The sequence below is a fragment of the Rutilus rutilus genome (genome assembly GCF_951802725.1).
Source record: "Rutilus rutilus genome assembly, chromosome: 3".
NCBI classification, from domain to species: domain Eukaryota; kingdom Metazoa; phylum Chordata; class Actinopteri; order Cypriniformes; family Leuciscidae; genus Rutilus; species Rutilus rutilus.
In genome coordinates, this window is record NC_140211.1 from 21,551,768 (window position 1) to 21,570,088 (window position 18,321).

Here is an 18,321-nt window from a genome sequence, read left to right on the forward strand (position 1 = left end):
ATTGGATACAAGAGCTGTAGACTGTGCAAAATGGATTTCATAGCAGCGCTACAGGCTTATACAGTTACATTGTAGCCAGGCTTTGCGCAGAGGTGAGTGTGTGGAACACATTGTGTATTACAACAGCCTTGACCTGCACTTTCTGTTTACCGATTGCAGTGGTTACAGTAGTTGTGTGTTACCTCTAGAACACAATCTTGCGTTCAAAAATGTGAGATGTCGCACAGCAGAATGCCAAAGAATAGTATGTCCGTATTTATAAAACAGTAGGCAAAAAGTACCTGAATGAAGTGCACATTCACACTTTACATTATCCCATATAGGCACCGGAGAGGAGAGAAAGTAAATGACTTCACGAGTTCACACTTACAAATAAGTCAGATAGAATAAAAGCATATTTGGCGTGCTGTCCGAGGAGAGGGCTCCGGGCTCGGTATTCGGCCTGAACCCAGAGTACTCCCCCCCCGTATTCCTGGCTGTAAAAGAATGAGCCAAGAGTGAGGAGTCGGGGTGGTGGAGGGATGCTGAAAAACTGTCAAGGAATGTTAGGTGAGTTGACAGAGTGAATATATATATATATATATATATATATATGCTTCTTGTCATGCTGATTAGGGTAGACATAATTGTTTGATGACAAGTAGATTGGATTGATTATTTGAACGTGTTCCTCCCGAACTTTGTTTATAAAACATCATACGTGGAGGTAGTAGTATACGTTCGGAACACACATTCATACTACGTATATAGAACTTACTTTTTTTAAGGGTTGCGCAGTAAGAAAAAGTACATATGTCATTCTTGCATGCAGCGGTCACAGAAGTCAGTCTGGTAGCTCAAGCTAATCTTTTTAAGCTTTTCAACCTTCTCAAAATAATTCAAAACGATCGAAATTTCTCAAAAAGTGCGTTCTGTGTGATCTGAAGTGTTTGCTCCCAGCTATGCGCATGTACAGTACGTACACATACACACACACATATGAAAATATTTTCCCTTAATGTAAATGTAAAGACCTCTGCAGCTGTGGATGAACTCATAGTATTGTTGACTGATGTACATTTTCTCCATTGTGCTGTTTAAATGAACCCATTAGGCCTTTATGGACATAAAAAGACAACTTATCACATGTAGCCTGGTTCAGTTCTGCAGCGATCCACTTATGGCTCCCTATAGAAGCAAGACTCCGCACATCTGACATTTTAACTGCTGATCTTATGGAACGGCCTCTCACTTCAATACATAAACCTGTTAAAATGAGCCATGGGTCTCATCTCGCTGAGACACATCTCTAAAATTTGCTCGTGCTGCTTTCCGTATATTATGTTGAATCTAGCTATAACTCCTATGTCATATTGCGTTAGAGACTATCAGAAAAGTAATGCTGCTTTCCATTAACCTCGGAAGAGGGATGTCGGAGCTGAGAATGACATCAGACTCGAGTTGACCACAATACAGTATGCGGGTTGGAAAACTAAGATGGATGCGTCCAGGCAAACCTTTGTTCTTGCTGTTTTTTTGCACAAATAACGCCAATTGTCATGTCCACAAACAGAGGTTGGATAGTACCGTGTGCACCACTCCGGGGGGTTGCAAGGAAATGCTAGGGGAAACCAGTGTAAAAAATTTAGATTAAAACAAGATAAAATGATAGATAAAAAAACAAGATTAAAATAATTAAATAAAAAAAATAGATAAAAAAATAAACAAGTAAATAATGATGAATCATACGGTATAATAGTAGAACAATAATAATGCATCTTAACAGAAGCTAAATATTTTCAGAATAATATTTTAGGCATGTTTATAATATTCATTTTACAATATAAATTGGCCCTTTGTACACAAAAAACCATATGGTTGTTTGATGATCACATTTGGGGGTCCGTTGCATCTGAAAGACTGAAAACCCCTGGTCTAGAGATGTGTTTTTAAAACTTCTTTTAACTTAAACACTGTATTTTAGAACGCCGAAAGACACAAGCTCAAGTCTGCTGAGCGCATGTTTACATAGAAAAAACAATGAAAAAGCAACGCAGTGGAATGCAAAAACGAGTTCTGTGTGAATGGCCCCTAAAGGTGTTGCTTGTTCACATCTGTACGAGGCTGTTTGGAAGAATATTCTTCCCCTGGGGCAGTGACAAACAAGCTATATGTCTTCCAGACAAACACTCGCAGTTAATGACACAGCTTTCTACCAGTCAGAAACTGTAATGCACATTCAGTGCTACGACTGCGAAGGAAAATAGTGTGAGGAATGGCATAGGACTGTTATGTGTGTTGCACAATGTAAATAAGCTGCTATATTGGTCCTGCAATTTGGAGATTAGTCTCTTATGGCTGCCTGTGCTGAGGGAGGAAACGGATGGAGCTACAGAGACACACTGTATGTGATTTGAAGTTACAGTTAATTTAGCGACGTGTGTGCTTCATGCATTATGTATGTGGGAGCTTGCATGTTTACATGTACACATTCTTGGCTTCCTCTCTAGAATCCCTCTGCGGACCACATCACATTTGTGACATGCTGACACTAGAAATGAGCGACACTAGAAATAGGCACCATATAAAGGAAACATGCATTATGCATTATGCATTTTGTATTTTCACTACAGCAGAACACTCATCACTCATAAAAAGTTAATTATTGTAATTTACGTCACATCATTGCACTATTTCAGGATTTACAGCTACTGTCTGATAATACCAAGAACAAAATGTCAACCTTGATACCTCCTCCCTTTTTTAGTAGTTATATAAGCTTTGTGGAATTATTTTAAAAAGAGCTCTTTTTGATTTTTATAAATAGGCTGATCTCTAACCAAGTGTGAGATGTGAATTATTGAAGTGCAGGGTGTGCCGAGCTCTGTCTCACTCATCAAAGTACCACAATGCTTTTGGAATGTAGAGTCTATATTTACACATGTAAACGTGGAAAAAAATGTCTTTGACAAAAATAAGACAAAACTAAGCTGTTGTTTATCTCTATTAATGCCATTTCTATCAATGTTTGTTTGAGTTTGAGAATAATGACTGTTTGTTTGTTATATATTTATGATTGTCGTGGTACACTGAATAAATGTCTTTGTGCGATTAAAGGAGCATTGTTTGCTATCTTGGCCATTCTTTGTCCATAAAACAATGGACTCTAAACAAGTCACATGTCTATCTCTGAAATCTCAATCTGCACATATTAAATTAATTGTTCACTGTAAAAAAAAAGAAAAAAGTGTCATTGTCATTCCAAACATGCCAAAAGTTTTTCCAGCACTAACCTTTTGAATATCAAAAAAGGAGCAGCATCAGCCTTATATGGTCTGAGCCTATTACATTAAGTCTGCTTTGTAACTAAGGTTTTGGTAACTGATGAGACCGGAAGGTGTGTTGTTCTGGCAGTGGCTATGGCTAATAGCTCTAAACTTGCACATTTGGCCGTGACCCAGTGGGTTGAATGGAGGACAGCTAGTCTCTCTGGGCTGACACAGCCTGGCCTGTAACCACAGTATTTGAGGACGTAAAAAAAGTTTTCTAATTTTAGAACCAAACAATTAAGCTGCCGTTTTGAAGGTCATGAAGTAGCCACCATTGTTGTTCTATTCATTTAAGCTCCTTTTAAAAGAATCCATTGTTATGAATTAAAATTTCAAAGGCTTTTCCCTACATAGTTCATTTTGACACAGGGGGAATTTCCTTTTTTTTTATAGTCTTTTGGTGTATTTTAATTGAATTTTTTTTTTTTTTAATATTGCGCTACCTTTTCTAGCATGCATGCACTCGTATGAAGTTTTATACATTGGGCAAAGTCAGCTGGGTCTTTCCTGAAAGGGTCACATAATGTAATTGCAATGCACTTTTAATCCACCTGTTTTCGTTTTGTAATTTTCAGCAAAGCACCAGTTCAGTGTCCCACTGCTCCATGCATCAGAGGTCATTTAATCTCAGAATAAACAATATCCTCTCTGCTGCATTCCCCTGCGACTCACACCATGAACTAAAGCTCAATTTTGTTTCCTGCCAGTGTTTGATTTATAGCTGCTCTGTGTGTTGGTATATTTTGTGTGGAATAGCTGTTTGGGACCACCGTCAGGTTTAAAAGGACAGGCCACTTGGGGCTTTGTGAACTTAACCATTATTGTGTTTGTACTGATTTTCTTCTTGTTTTTGGCTACAAAAAAATGGCCACCAACAAGCAATACAATTTTAGCGGCTAATAACGTCAAATCCGAATGGCCTACTGTTATGAAAATGAATACATTCATACATCTTGTGAAAACGAGTAGCCTATGTGTGATGTGTACCAATTTTTTGTAAAAAATCAGCCACAAAGTGATGCTATAATACGCTTCTTTACGTTTTTGCTAATAACTCCACCACCGTGAGTGATTTAATCAAAATTCTTTTCATTCTTGCTTTAAACCCTAACGATGTATATCTCATATTTATGTTTATCTAGAATGTATCCCATTCTAATATTGTGAAAAACCTAACTTCTGAATTCCTCCTTGGTCATTTCTTAGATCTCCTCTAAACTTCACACACATCTGCTCTAGACCAAAATAAATTTAGATCCATTAAATCGTTTAGCAGATAGGCTACGTTTTGATTATTTTATGAGTGTTGCCCGTTATGACTATTATGCCTCTATCTGGTGTGTACAAAGCCCATACTTCTCAAAACGTTGTACGTATGGAGACCAAGTGATTCTGAGCAATCAGAAAGCTTAGTTTCATGAATGTATGCACTAGAGGCAGCAATAGGATAAGGAATCTTTTAAGCCTATTCTTTTTCTACCAGTTTCACTTTGAATGGAAATAAATGCATAGCTCTAATTCTAATTGTGATACTTTGACAGTAACATTCCACACGGCATCTCTTCTGGGAAAAAAGTGCCTTGAAATTGTATTGTTTTAATGGGTGTCAAGTATAAAACTATATTATAAAAGTATATTTATATGCCTTATTTGACTCTAAATAGTCTTAGTTGAGTAACTATTTAATTAGTGGTTTGGATTTGTATGAGACTCTCAGAAGGACCTCCAATCTTAGCCGAGTCCATCGCCTGACCTCCAGAGGGTTTTCGTTAGCTGTGGAAACAGGGCACTTTAAGGCAAGAACTTCCAAAGTAAATAAAGCCTCTAGAAACTAGATATGGTCTATTGGGTTTTAATTCAACACAGATGAAGACAGACAGTGAAACTGGATAATTTTCTCCTCTATTCTCTTCCCTCCCCCATGCACATTAAATAGTGTTACTCTCCAAACTACTCTCGCCTATGGATAGATCACCTAGAGCATGTTTTACAAAAAAAAAGAAAGATAGAAAAAAAGGAGTACAATCCTAAGCATGTTGATGAAAAGAAAGCACAGAAATTTGTGATGTCAACATAGTATAGCCAAGAGAAGACCAGATAAGAGAGAACACTGTATCAGACCCATCTGTTGGCAGTTCCTGGTTGTTTTTGTTCGCAGAGGTACAGCTCTGAACTCTTTTTATGTTTGTACTTCTCCATGGTGCTTCGTTCTAATAGACTCCTTCAGCTGACCTATGATTGTGAAGTGTTGCAGTTGCTGTAAAGCAAAATTTCTTAAGGCCTTTGGCATTTGCATCGATGATTTATACATTTATGTTCATTCCGTGAACCAACATCATCAGGGCAACACACACCACACTAAAATAATACAATATACATTATCTAAGTAACATAATCTGTAATAAAAAACACCCTAATGTGCATGACTGATAAAATAAAGTGAATAAAAAAAATAACTATTTAAATAAAATTAACAGATATGATGTTTGAAAACATCGATATATATAAATTCAGCTTAGTCATCACAGGAATATACATTTTAAAATTCATTCAAATAGAAAACAGTTATTTATAAATTGTAATATCAACCTTGGTGAGCATATAAGAGTCTTCTCTTCAACTGTGGATGAAGATAAATTTTAATGTATCCAAACTTTTGACAGGTAGCTGTAGTATATACACACTCATTATATAATGCTTGTGTATATTAATGTGTATTCCTGTGATGACACACCTGAATTTTTCCAAATTCATTACTCCAGTCTTCAGTGTCACATGATCCTTCAGAAATCATTCAAATAATGATTTGCAGCAGAAACATTTCTTATTATTATTATTATTATCAATGTTGAAAACGGTTGACAAAAGAGACAATGATACCATTCAAACATTTGTGGTAAGATTAAAAAAATAGAGGAATAAATACTTTTAATGATGCATTAAATTGATAAAAGTGACAGTGAAGACACTTATGTTACAAAAGTTAAATTACTGTTACTAAATTATTTTATAAATTAAAAATAAATAAATTGAATGCAAATAAATGCTGTTGATTGAACTGTCTATTAAAGAATCCTGAAAAAAGTATCACCATTTCCACAAAAATGTTAAGCAGCACAACATTGATAATAACAAAAAAGATGTTACAGTACCTGTCAGCAAATCAGCATATTAGAATGATTTCTGAAGGATCACGTGACACTGAAAACTGGAGTAATGCTGCAAAAAAATTCAGCTTTGACATGACAGGAATAAATAAAAAAATTACATTTATTACGATAGAAAACAGTAATAATAATTCACAATATTACTGTATTTTTGTATGTTTTATATGGTAATGCTTTCATACATTTTTAATTCCAAAAATTATCATTTTTTGTATTTTACAGAAACATGACATTTATTGTCATGTTAAATGTATTTTTTTCAGTTATAAAACATGATTTATTCTTTAAAATTCTAAACAATTTATTTTTGTGATTACATTCCACCTACATTGATATCAAGAAATGCATATTCAGAGGAGCATTGGTGGAGCAGAGCATGTGATCTGCACTTTTCACTGTCCATTAGACTCTAACTACTGGCAGGCAAGCCTATTGGCATGCCTCACGCTGTTTGTGTGTGTGTGTGTGTGTGATTTCCAAGGCCATGGGAGTGTTTTCCAAGTGCTTGCTCTTCCATGAGCACACCTGAGCTCTACGGCTGATGCGAAGCCTCAGGTTGCGCCGTGTCGAGAGCCATTTAGGGTAACCATGCACGACAATGCTGCCTTCAAACGTGTTTTTCTGTCACTAACTCTCTTTTTCTGCTCCGTTCTCACAGAACCATTCACTCTACAGTTCGAGCTATAGCAGTCCTCTTCATCTTGGGCTTACATTAAACTCATTTACTTGGGTTTTTGAAGACATGAAAGGGACGTTCTGAGGTTTTCAGGAATCGGAGATTGATTTGCCTGTGCTAACAGACAGCATGCTGAATATCCTGATATCCTCGCTGCTCGATGCGGATCGTAACATGCGATGGAGGAGGATTGAGCGATTGTCCTCGTTGGCAGTATTTATCATTCTATTTCTTTGTGTTTTTTTTAATGTGTTTCTTGGGTTCAGTGATAGTCAGGATTCCTGGTAATTAGATGTGTTTGTGTTTCAGTTCATTTTAAGTCATATCTGGTCTAGTCATTCATGGCTTCTCCCATGCAAATATTTCATCATCATCCCTTGTAACATTTAATTTCATTTAGCACATGGTAATTCATAAAAGTGTGTTTCTATATATATGTTTAAATTTGATGTGGAGACGGCAGAATTTTGATAATAAATGTATAGGTTTTTTTATTTCTTTGTGGGCTTATTTTGGTCATTTTTTCTTAATTGTTTTATAGCTCTTTCCTATCACTCACTTGTTTTCCCCTCTGATTCCTGAAGCCTAGTAATGGGAGAATGTGACCTCTTACACCAAGTTATTTTTAGTTTAACCCTCTGGTCTGGTCTATGACAAGAATTTATCCTGCAGCATGACTAATCCAAAATATCCTTAGCCTCTCCCCTGGACCTGTCTGTCAAGTATTTGAGGAATTACATCTACAATGACTGGCCTTATGACCATTAGCCGATATTAACTTAAAAGGGAGCACAGCGTTCAGTGTAAGATTTGGTTTATTCAGATTACAATTTTAAAGTTTTGTCTTTTTGACTGTGCTGGTGCCGGTGCCATGGTAACCATTGTTTTAAACGTGTTGAACTATATTGATATGTCTGATTTGCGGTAGAGTTTAAATGGATCTTTTTTTATCCTCGGTTTGGCTTTCAGAAATTATATTTTAATTTTTTACCATCTGAATGATGGTGACAAGAACTGGAGAGTAGGGAGATTTTGCTTCCTTTGTTACATACAGATTGCGTGTTGAAGGTAAATTAAACCATTTTACTCTCTTGTTTGCAGAACTACGGGTATACCTCAGGGACCTAAAGCATTAAGTATTATCTCTGACAACTGAATGATTGATTAGGCTATACTAGAGTTAATGATATATTGTGCATTTGTGAGGGTTTTGTATCAGTTGCAAACATGAGCTGACATTTCACAGTGAAAAGTACAGCCCATAATACTGATTTCAAAACAATACAAACAGCATTCTGAGGCCCTGTCCTATGGGAGGGGGCCCGGAAACCACAGGAAGCAGTTTGCATTGCAGCAATTATGTCCCGTTTGGTTTCCTGAGTGGTTTGTTATCGACGAAAAAAACTCCATCTAAAGGTTAAACCACACAATCTCTACAAAACTAAAAGAAAGTGTAAGTTTTGGTAGGTATTATTAGTACTATGTTTAATAAGGATGTTGCTTTTGAACTGCATTACGGAGTCACTAAAAATCACTTAATTCCTATATTTTATTTCACAATTTCAATTTTAATAATCATTAGGCTATAAAAACTCGTAATCGTTTAACCAATATGTTGGAATCTTAGTTAAAACAGTCAAAAACATTTATTATTCTTTTTTTTATGTCAAAAAAATGTTTTGTGTTAAAATACAGATGACTTCTATTTAAACTTCTAACACCAAAAACAAAGCAGCGATCAACAACTGTGTTCCACTTTACCTTGCTTTCCTCTCTCCATCCCATCCGCTCCCCGGTCAAAACGAAAAGATCAGGCACGGGGGCGTACCTTTAGTTTCTATTTTTGCAACTATTGTTTGATGTAAAATAATCACACATTTATCACATAACTTGCGAAATTAACACATTAAACCGCTGCATACACATACAGAGTTAAAATGACATATCTTGGATTGTGGCTCACCCTGTCCCGGTTTCCACCCCACCACCCCCGCAGAACTGTAATGGACCCTCCCAGTCAGACATGTCATGATTGTTGCTGGGAGAGGAGAGAAGCGAGGATCGAGCTCATCCGTTTCAAACTTCTACTGCTGTGGGACCTGCGCATTTCGCATAATCGATATTATTAAACTCTGTCTGGCGCGGTCGACTGTAGAACAGCAAGGTCTGCTTGATTCCTTTTTGTTTTTCAAAGAAACAGCCTTACGGCAGAGTATTCGCGTAGCTTCGGAAGTTTCACGCGCAATAATAGATGATGAACTTTGGACTGCTGGGTTTCTGTTGTGTTGTCATGTCTTTTGGCGGTCAGAAGAAATAAACCCGCTTTGCCCGGCGCTGTGGCGGCTGCTGGGCAGGACGAAGGAGGAATATATTTGGGGTGTAACTTTCGGTGTAGTGAAATTTAAACTAAGGACTTCCAACTTGCTACGCCGGGAGCCAACAAGATATCAAAATGTCTGCTAAAGCTGCCATAAATAAGGTAGGAAATGATTTTTCCAAGCAGTTTGACGGTACACGAGACCTGACCCATTTAAGGTGCAATACACGTAGAGAAAGACGAGTTCTCCACACGAATGTATCTTGTTTTCCTTCTAATCCACGTGAAAGCCAGAATCTTAAAGGGATAGGTCACCGATAATTCTGTCATCGTTTACTGGCCATCATGTTGTTTCAAACATATGCGACTTTCTCTCTTAAGTGGTAGAACTCCAAAGGTAGAATGACAGTCTCACTCAGCCACTATTCATTATATAGAGAAAAGATGTGATGAAAGACTGCCATTCTATGTGACTAACATCTCAATGTGTGTTTCTTTTAAGATCATTGGACAATTAAAAAGCGTTTAAAGTGAATATTGATCGCTGGAAGAGTTTGCGATTCGTTAGGAACCTGTTGATTAAAAATGGCACTTAAATGGCTTTCTGCCAGTAACGTTACTTAGGCTACTTGTGTCGAAGTGCTGTGAAATTATTGCATTTTCACTGCAGTAACTTTTCTCGCGTCACTGAATATTGTAGACCAACTAATATTATAGACCAACAGGGGAATATAATGCGCACACAGGGGAATCCAGAACGTAGGTAGTTTATGTTTGTTGTCTGAAAATTGTGGGCAGGAGTTTGCATGTGGTTTTTTTGGTTCTGTATGAGAGAGACGTGTTTTTTCGTGGGGTGCGTGTTGAAAGTGGCTCATCGCGAAGTACAATGGTCTACATTATGTTTGTGTATGTGTTTATGCTGCTCTTGAGTTGGCTTCCTGTTCCACTGTACTGTGCGAGAAGCATATGAAAACAGGAATGTGTACAGGGCATTCAGTTATTCAGGTTTGGTGAGTTTCTCTTGATGAGGTGAAATGGTTACGTGATGATGTAATGCAGTGGTGTGTATTGATATTATATCCTAGAAACAACATTTCGCACTAAGAGCATTTCATATGTAGCCTATTATGATTTATTAGATAAAAAAATATAAGATCATCTTGTTAAATATTATTACAATTTAAAATACCTGTTATCGATTTTGAAATGTATTTTATTCCTGTGATGCAAAGTTGAATTTTCATCATCATTACTCCAGTCTTCAGTGTCACATGATCCTTCAGAAATCATTCTATGCTTATTTGCTGCTTAAGAAACATTTCTCATGATCAAAAACAATAGGCTAGTTCTGCTGCTTATTTTTGTGGAAACTGTGATTCAGGATTAGGCCTATAGAGAGTTCAAAAGAAGAGCATTCATATGAAAATGGAAATATTTTGTAACATTTGTGAATGTCTTCACTGCCACTTTTGATCAATTTACTGCACCCTTGCTTAAATTCTTTCAAAAAATGAAAAATGTTGAATGGTAATTGGTAAAAGTTTATGTATTAACTACAATACTAGTAATTATTCATGGTAGAAAGTCCTTAGTTTAAGTTATTGGTATTTGTAATCACTAGATCCTCTAGGTAGTATTACTGTTGTTTATCCCTAAATAAACCTACTACAAAAGCTGTGCTTGAGAAGACATGGCTATGTGTTTCCAGGAGGAACTATTTATCTTGTCTTTTTGAGGTGTGGATCTGTCTGGATGACCTTTTTTTTTGTGCCCTAAAGTTTTGCTCGATCTCCCCAGGGACCTTGTTTCCTCTGTAAGACATTGTCTTGTCTCTGTATCTGCTGCTGTTTGTTTTGTTCGTTCTTTCTTTTTCATTCGTTCGTTCTTTATACAGAGACTTCACGTGGATGATTACGTTTTCATTAGGTATTTTGGAGAAGTGTAAATGGACTTAAACTATATACTCAGTTTGGGATTATTAGTTATTTATCGCTGAATGGTTCCAGCACAGCCCACAATAGTGACCTGTGGCTCAAGCTTTAAGAAAGCTTACAGAGACAAAAGTCCTTTATGTGTCTTCAACGACACCAGATGTATTGCATGGCTCCTCACCGTTCCTCTTTAGGGCTTCTTTATGACTTTTACTTTTGATAGGATTTTATTTATTTTTTTGTATGCATTTGTTTTAACTAGGCCTGTCATAACTACTTCTTGTTGGGTGTTATATTGTCACAGAAATAATTGTGATAAACGATATTGTCATTTTAAAACTAGGGATGTCCCGATACCACTTTTTCACTTCCGATACCATACCGATGCCGCAGCTTTGGCTATTTGCCGATACCGATATCAATCCGATATTTTTATTTTATTCTTGAACTAATACTACTAATAATAAAATATATGGAAGCACTTTGCTCAATTAGCCACATAAAAACATCTCACTCAAATGGAGAACAAATACTTCTCCAGTATATAGTCCACAACAACAGATGATAATGAAAGACTGCCACCCTTTATTCAAAAGACCTTGAGATATGTTTGGTAATTGTAACTGAATGAGTTTAAAATTAATTTGCTATATTTCAGATCAATATATTTGTTTCCTTAAAATTTTAATTAACTTTAACTTTATTCTCATCTGAATCATAAATAATTTATTTCTGTATAAAATAATACTACTTTTAAAAACACATTTGATTTTCTTTTTTATTCAATGTAGAATGTGTAAACACTTTTTGCAGTTTTAATGATGTCCTGTATGAAAATGACGGAGTATGTTTTTATGTTTCCACTGTTCGATCGCGCCCGTGCCTCTCTCTCTCTGACACACACACACACACACACACACACACACACACACACATTCCAGCAATGCAATCTTGACATCGCAGCCTGTTCATTTTGCTGCGTTCATACCAAACGCGAATAGAGCGTCAAATTCGCGCCTATCGCGTCTAGTTCGATGCTTGAACAGTTTGAAATAACGATAAAGCGAGCGTTTGAAGCGATACAGACGCGCGTTCCCGCATATGTCTATGCGCGTATCTAACAGTATCACATTAATTAATGTGCACGCGAATTTTATTTATTTTTATGCCGTGTATTCTCCGTGTAAATCCATGCACCGAACGTACGTTCAGTACGAATACATGTACCGTTCCACCCCTAATAGGTATCGATCATAGGTATCGGATAATTATTTTTCTCCCCTCCGATATCCGATCTAGCGTTTTGGGCCAGTATCGGATCGGGACATCCCTATTTAAAACCATTTTATGCCACTGACTATAGCCTAATCATAATATAAAAGCATAATAATGCAAGTAGGTCTACACACTTTCAAATGACAACAAACTCTTTAATTCTTAAGAATATTTAGTGTCAAAAAAATTAAATGTCCTGAATAAATAAACAAAAAAACTTATATAAATAGAAACAGATATTTCCTTGACTTTCTTTTCTCAGTAAAGTAAAGGTGCACACCTTTGCTGAAAAAACACAAACCATTACTTAGCAGTCAGATGTCCATATGAACAAAGGCGTGTTTTTAAAAAGTTGTTTATAACACAGCGTCGATATGCCGCAAAAGACATGAGCCCAATGGTCAAACACGTCCGTCTAGCACGTTTACATAGAAAAACAATACAGTGAAATGCAAAATATGCGTTCTCTGTGAAAATGAACTAGACACTCTCGACTGCCGTGTCCTGTGTGAAACGGCATTAACGCTAGCTGAGCCTGTGAGTGAACATCGACAGGTGAAAAGAAGGCGTCATTTGAGGAGTTATAGTGTTTTCCTGACAATTACAGACAGACAGTTTGGAAAGTCAAAATGCACTTGGTTTCAAAGCCGCAATCCACTGTTTTGGTGCAAATAAATGTGACACTGCGAAATGGTGCACATTTTAAGCACACGCTCTGTGTATGAAGGAGCTGCCTGAGCCCCGCTTTCGCTTCCGACGAGGAGAGCAGATAAGATGACAGGCAGCGCGATCTGCAAAATATTGGTGACATACATTTTTACGTAAACATAATGGGCAATATGTTATCGAAAACTATTAAATATTACGTCACCAAAAATGATCGAGGTCCAAATATCGTGCCATAAGTCGATATATTGATTATCGTGACAGGCAGTTAATATTGGGAAATTTATAGTTGAAATCAGGGAAGATTTTCTATTGAGAAATAAATTACAATGAAGTCATAATTTCTTTTTTACATGTTTAACAGAAGAATTAAAAATCTTTTTTATTTCACCATTTCATTTGAATCACCGTGTCATCATTTGTTACTGATTGTTAGTTTGTTCTTGCATAGAAAACTTCTTGTTAAACTGGACTGTCTCACTCTCACACCCAGACTGACAGTATCTGACTTTTTTGATTGACACCATGCCATATTTGTTCTTCAGTAAATAAGCAGTCTATACTTCAGGGAAAATATTAATTAGATCTAGAAGCAACTTATCTAGTGTCCCATTTGCATGACAATTAAGGCATTTAATATGGAACACTACATACAGCCTTGATCACCTGTCTGTCTGTCCCATGCAGAAAATACAAGAGAAAATGATTTGTATTTAGGCCCTAATGCTATAAATAAGCCCCTCAGGCTTGGATTCATAGTCAAAGCAGAAAGAGCGAGCAAGAGAAAGCTCTTGTCCTCCGTTTCTGTTCTGGAGAGGTTATGTTAATTACTGCTGGAGCCTCTGGCCCTCTTTTAGAGCTTGCAGAATGGGTTTTTTAATCATCAGAGGACAAACATATCTCCACTTTACTGCTGTGCCACACATACTAGGAAAGAGGAGGCATGCAGTTACAATTTTCTCTGCTGGAGAGGGAATGTTTGTTTCTTTGTCTATAACTCTAATCTTGGAGAAATCTGAAGATAAAACTGTAAACGTCAAAATCTGGCAGTGTAATGTGCCGTTTACAGAGTCCTGTGTGCTGCTCAGAGCCAATCAGACTCAAGTGCCTGTGTTGTTGGAAAGCTTGAGCGGTTCCCATGGTGAGGAACAGCACTGGGCTCCTGGTGCACCTCCGCCACTATATCTTAGTGCAGTAGTGTTATATTACAGTATTAGTGCATGATAGCTGCCCCTTATCTCTCATTCTACTGTCACCAGTTATGGTGGATTGTTTATGATGTTTCAGAGTGATATATCTGTGTTTAAAAGTATAAATAAATAGGAAAGGCCAATTTGTTGTCATTTCCACATTTCTTCTTAGTTTAATGCTTAGCTAATGAGGACTTAATTAGGCTGTACCCTTCTGTCACCCACTGTTAGCCCACCCCCTCAGTCCTCCCCACTGGGCTTTCAGTGTTCTGGAACTGTCTGAGGCAGCCTGTACACGGCTTAGATCTTCACTGCATGTGACAGGAGAGAGCAAAAGTTTATGTGTGATCCTCTGCATGTCATCTCTTCGGTTTCTGTATAGTAGCCAGTAAGTTTGCAGCATTTTAAGAGTGGTCCAGTACACAGCGGGGCAGCTGTAACAGAACATACTAATTTTAGGCAACATGATCAGCTACGAAATTCATTTCAAACACAAATTTGATTGTCCTCACGAAACGAAATTCACAAACACAAATTCCATAACAACAGTGTGGAAATTATTAGCAATGCTAACATAACAGCAAAGCTGATGTTTTCTGTTAGTTTAAGCACAAACTAAGAAAAGTAAACCAAACCTTTAACGTTTCAATAATTAAATTAAACTAACTGAATCGTGGCGGGCTTTCATTAGCCTAGATAAAGTGCCACCAAATGGAACATGATGTGTGTTTACGGTGTATGTCGGCAGTGTTGTCGGATATCATAATATTTAAGGCGACTATCGATAAGATATTTTTTAAATATCGCCCAGCCATAGTGTATCACGTGTGTGTGTGTGTGTGTGTACACCTACTTAGGGAGAAATTTGCACCCAGAAGTGAGCTAAATCTGATAAAACCTCCTTTCAAGGACTTTCTCATTTGTAAAAATTGTATAAAGTAAATAAAGTGTTGTTTTTTTTAGTTGTAAAAGTGCAGAAAGTTTTCTGTTAGGTTCGGATGTGGGTTAAGGCTAGGCCATAGCATTTATAAAACAAGAGAAATCCATGTAATATCCCCATTTAGACAACTATTTAAACGTGTGTGTGTGTGTGTGTGTGTGTGTGTTAGGACTTCTTCATACTTCACTTGAGGACATGAAATGAATGGAAAAATATTTGATGTATAAGTATATGATTAAATTGGTGTGTGTGCTGCTTGAGTTTATTGATTGGTTTATCTCTTAATCACTCTGCAATGAAAACGGTTAGTGGAGCCTACTGTGTAACCTGTTTATTTTTTTATTTTTTTTTAATAAAATTGACATTAGAGGCTTTTAATGGGGTCATGTTGTATGTTTTTTTTCTTAAAGGGTTAGTTCACACAAAAATCTGTCAGTAATTACTCACCCTCATGTTGTTCCAACCCCGAAAGACTTTAGTTCTTCTTCTGAACACAAATTAAGATATTTTTGATGAAATCTGAGAGCTGGTTCACTCCATAGGCTGCTATGTTATTGAAACTTGCCGGCCCAGAAAAGTTAGTAAAGACAATGTTTAAAATAGTCCACGTTTTTGAGAACTATTTTCAAATAAATGGGCTTGACAAAAATTATTTAAAAAAAATGCTTTTTAAAAGTAAATTTCAGCTGCTCATTTCTGATAGTTGGATCCTTCAGAAGGATTTGCAGAGCTGTAGGTGCTACACAGAATCAGAAAGAGTGCAAGGTTTGGTAGATCCTCCCATATTTTACTTTTAATGTTAGCCTAATTCTTCTGTGGTTTGAGGAATATCTATTCTACTTCCATTGCATTACCTTTGCACTATTGCATTATCGTGATTAGACCGGTTTCTGAACACTGTTTTCATTGTTTGTATATAAATGTGGGCTGGCATTTGATAATGTATTTATTATCTGTATAACATCAGTAAGTTGTTGTTGTGGAACAAGATATTTTTGCTGCTTAGTTTCAATAAATTGTCTTTTCCATTGGGGAAAATGTTTTGTGAAATTTATAAATAAATACATAATAAATCAAGTAGTTTTATCTAAGGCTGTCTCTAAAGATTATTTTGGTAATTGTGGATGTGGACTCTGTTGACTATTTTGACAAATGAATCCAGTCAAGTTTTTTGGGGTGGTAATAAAATAGAGTGAACAAAAGTGACTTAAAAACACAATAATAATGAGGCAATAATATTTGGTTCAAATAAAGTATCAAAAGCAAGTAATCAAATGGTTTTATAGAACATCACTGTTAAAATACATAATATAATATACATAAACAATCAACTTACATTATGTATTATAACTACTAATGCCTGCAGAGGGCCTAGTGATTGTTACACTTTACAGCAGATCAAATCCTTGTTTAATATTGGCCAAATGACATTTAATTAATCACCTAATCTTTAATCACTTAATCTTTAATATTTGTCCACTTCTTTACGATAGAAAAGGCATCAAAACATGCAAACTTAGAGTGAGGGTAAAACTTTTAGGCCTATTTTGAAATCGCGATGAACAGTTTGCATATTTAGAAACATATTGATGTATTCTGTTGTGTTGGTGCAGGTTTATAAATGATCCACCTTACAAATCTGATGAAATGGCGCAGTTGAACGTTATAAGTAACCCAAACTCACAGCATTTGCAGAGATGGAGTTTGAGATGCACTTCACGCATGTAAATGATAAAAGATCACGTGGAGCAGCATTTACAGTAAACGGAGCCATTCTGAGTAACTATGCAGTGCACGTATATTTATTAACCGCTCGGGGCATATATGCCTTTGCTACACTGAACTAATGATCGTTGTGACGGAGGTGAATCAGTCAAAACTAACTTTAGCTGGACAATAACTTTATTCTAGAGCTGCTGTAAGGCCAAAACAATCTCTGTTGCTTTAGTTTCCTATTATCACTGTGAAGCTGCTTTGAAACAATCTATATTGTTAAAAGCACTATATAAATGAAGGTGACATGACTTGACTTTGTGATTTCACAATAGCACTATAGTATGACTTTTAAATGTTTTAATACATTGTGCAGCCTTAGAAAATGGTCTAATAATTCTCGTCCGTGGAATGCGCGACTTCCGGTATTTTGCCGGTTACTCGAACCCGGTAAATTCTAATTGAGGATTTTTTTTTAAATTGAGTACTCAAATTTAATCGAGGAATCGTGACAGCCCTAAAATTGGATCTATTGTGATATAATAAACTGTTTTACCCTTCAACCCCTTTTCTGTTTTTCCATCACGTCTATCAGGCCATCCTTAAAAATATTCTTGTTTGCCGTAACCCGACCGACCCTGTCAATTTAGTACCGACCCAATTATTTATTTATTTTCCCTTTCAGTCCGACCGACTTGCCGGTTGTAAACTTGCGTTAAGACTTGTGTTTTTTTTGAACTCTTCAAACAACTAATACAAATGCAATAAAATAATATTAGTTATTAAGTATTGTGAATATAAATTGCCTAGACCTACATACAAACATAAGCTACGTTCTTTCTTTTAAATAAAAACCCGTGGCGCGTCATCTATGATTATGTTTACACCATTGGTTAACCGTTAACGCATGTCACACTACTGCCTGCAAGCTAAGTTTGCTTCGTTTCATTCACTGTCAATGGTTCGCGCTTGGTAATGATGGCTGTGGCTTTACTCTAAAGATTATTTCATTTTTATTTGTTGTTGAATATGGTTTATTAAAAAATAAACATGCGAGAGCATGTTATAGGCTATATGTCATGTTTTAGTCAGATATGACGACGCTACTGCAACACGCATTGCCGCAGATGAGAAGCTG

General features: G+C 36.5%; 1 protein-coding gene across 11 annotated transcripts in view; it reads left to right on the top strand.

Moving 5' to 3' along the window:
• tjp1a (tight junction protein 1a) overlaps window positions 1-18,321 on the top strand; it is a 123,943-nt gene that overhangs the window by 41,109 nt on the left and 64,513 nt on the right. For 4 of the 11 annotated variants that reach the window (XM_084405709.1, XM_084405715.1, XM_084405717.1 and 1 more), the window contains exon 1: window positions 9,171-9,630. The exons of the other annotated variants lie outside the window; for them this stretch is intronic. In XM_084405709.1, the coding sequence (XP_084261835.1) occupies window positions 9,604-9,630 (27 nt within the window). In that variant the 5' untranslated portion in view covers window positions 9,171-9,603. Of the gene's footprint in view, window positions 1-9,170; window positions 9,631-18,321 lie in introns of those variants that run through there. 11 annotated transcript variants of the gene reach the window in all.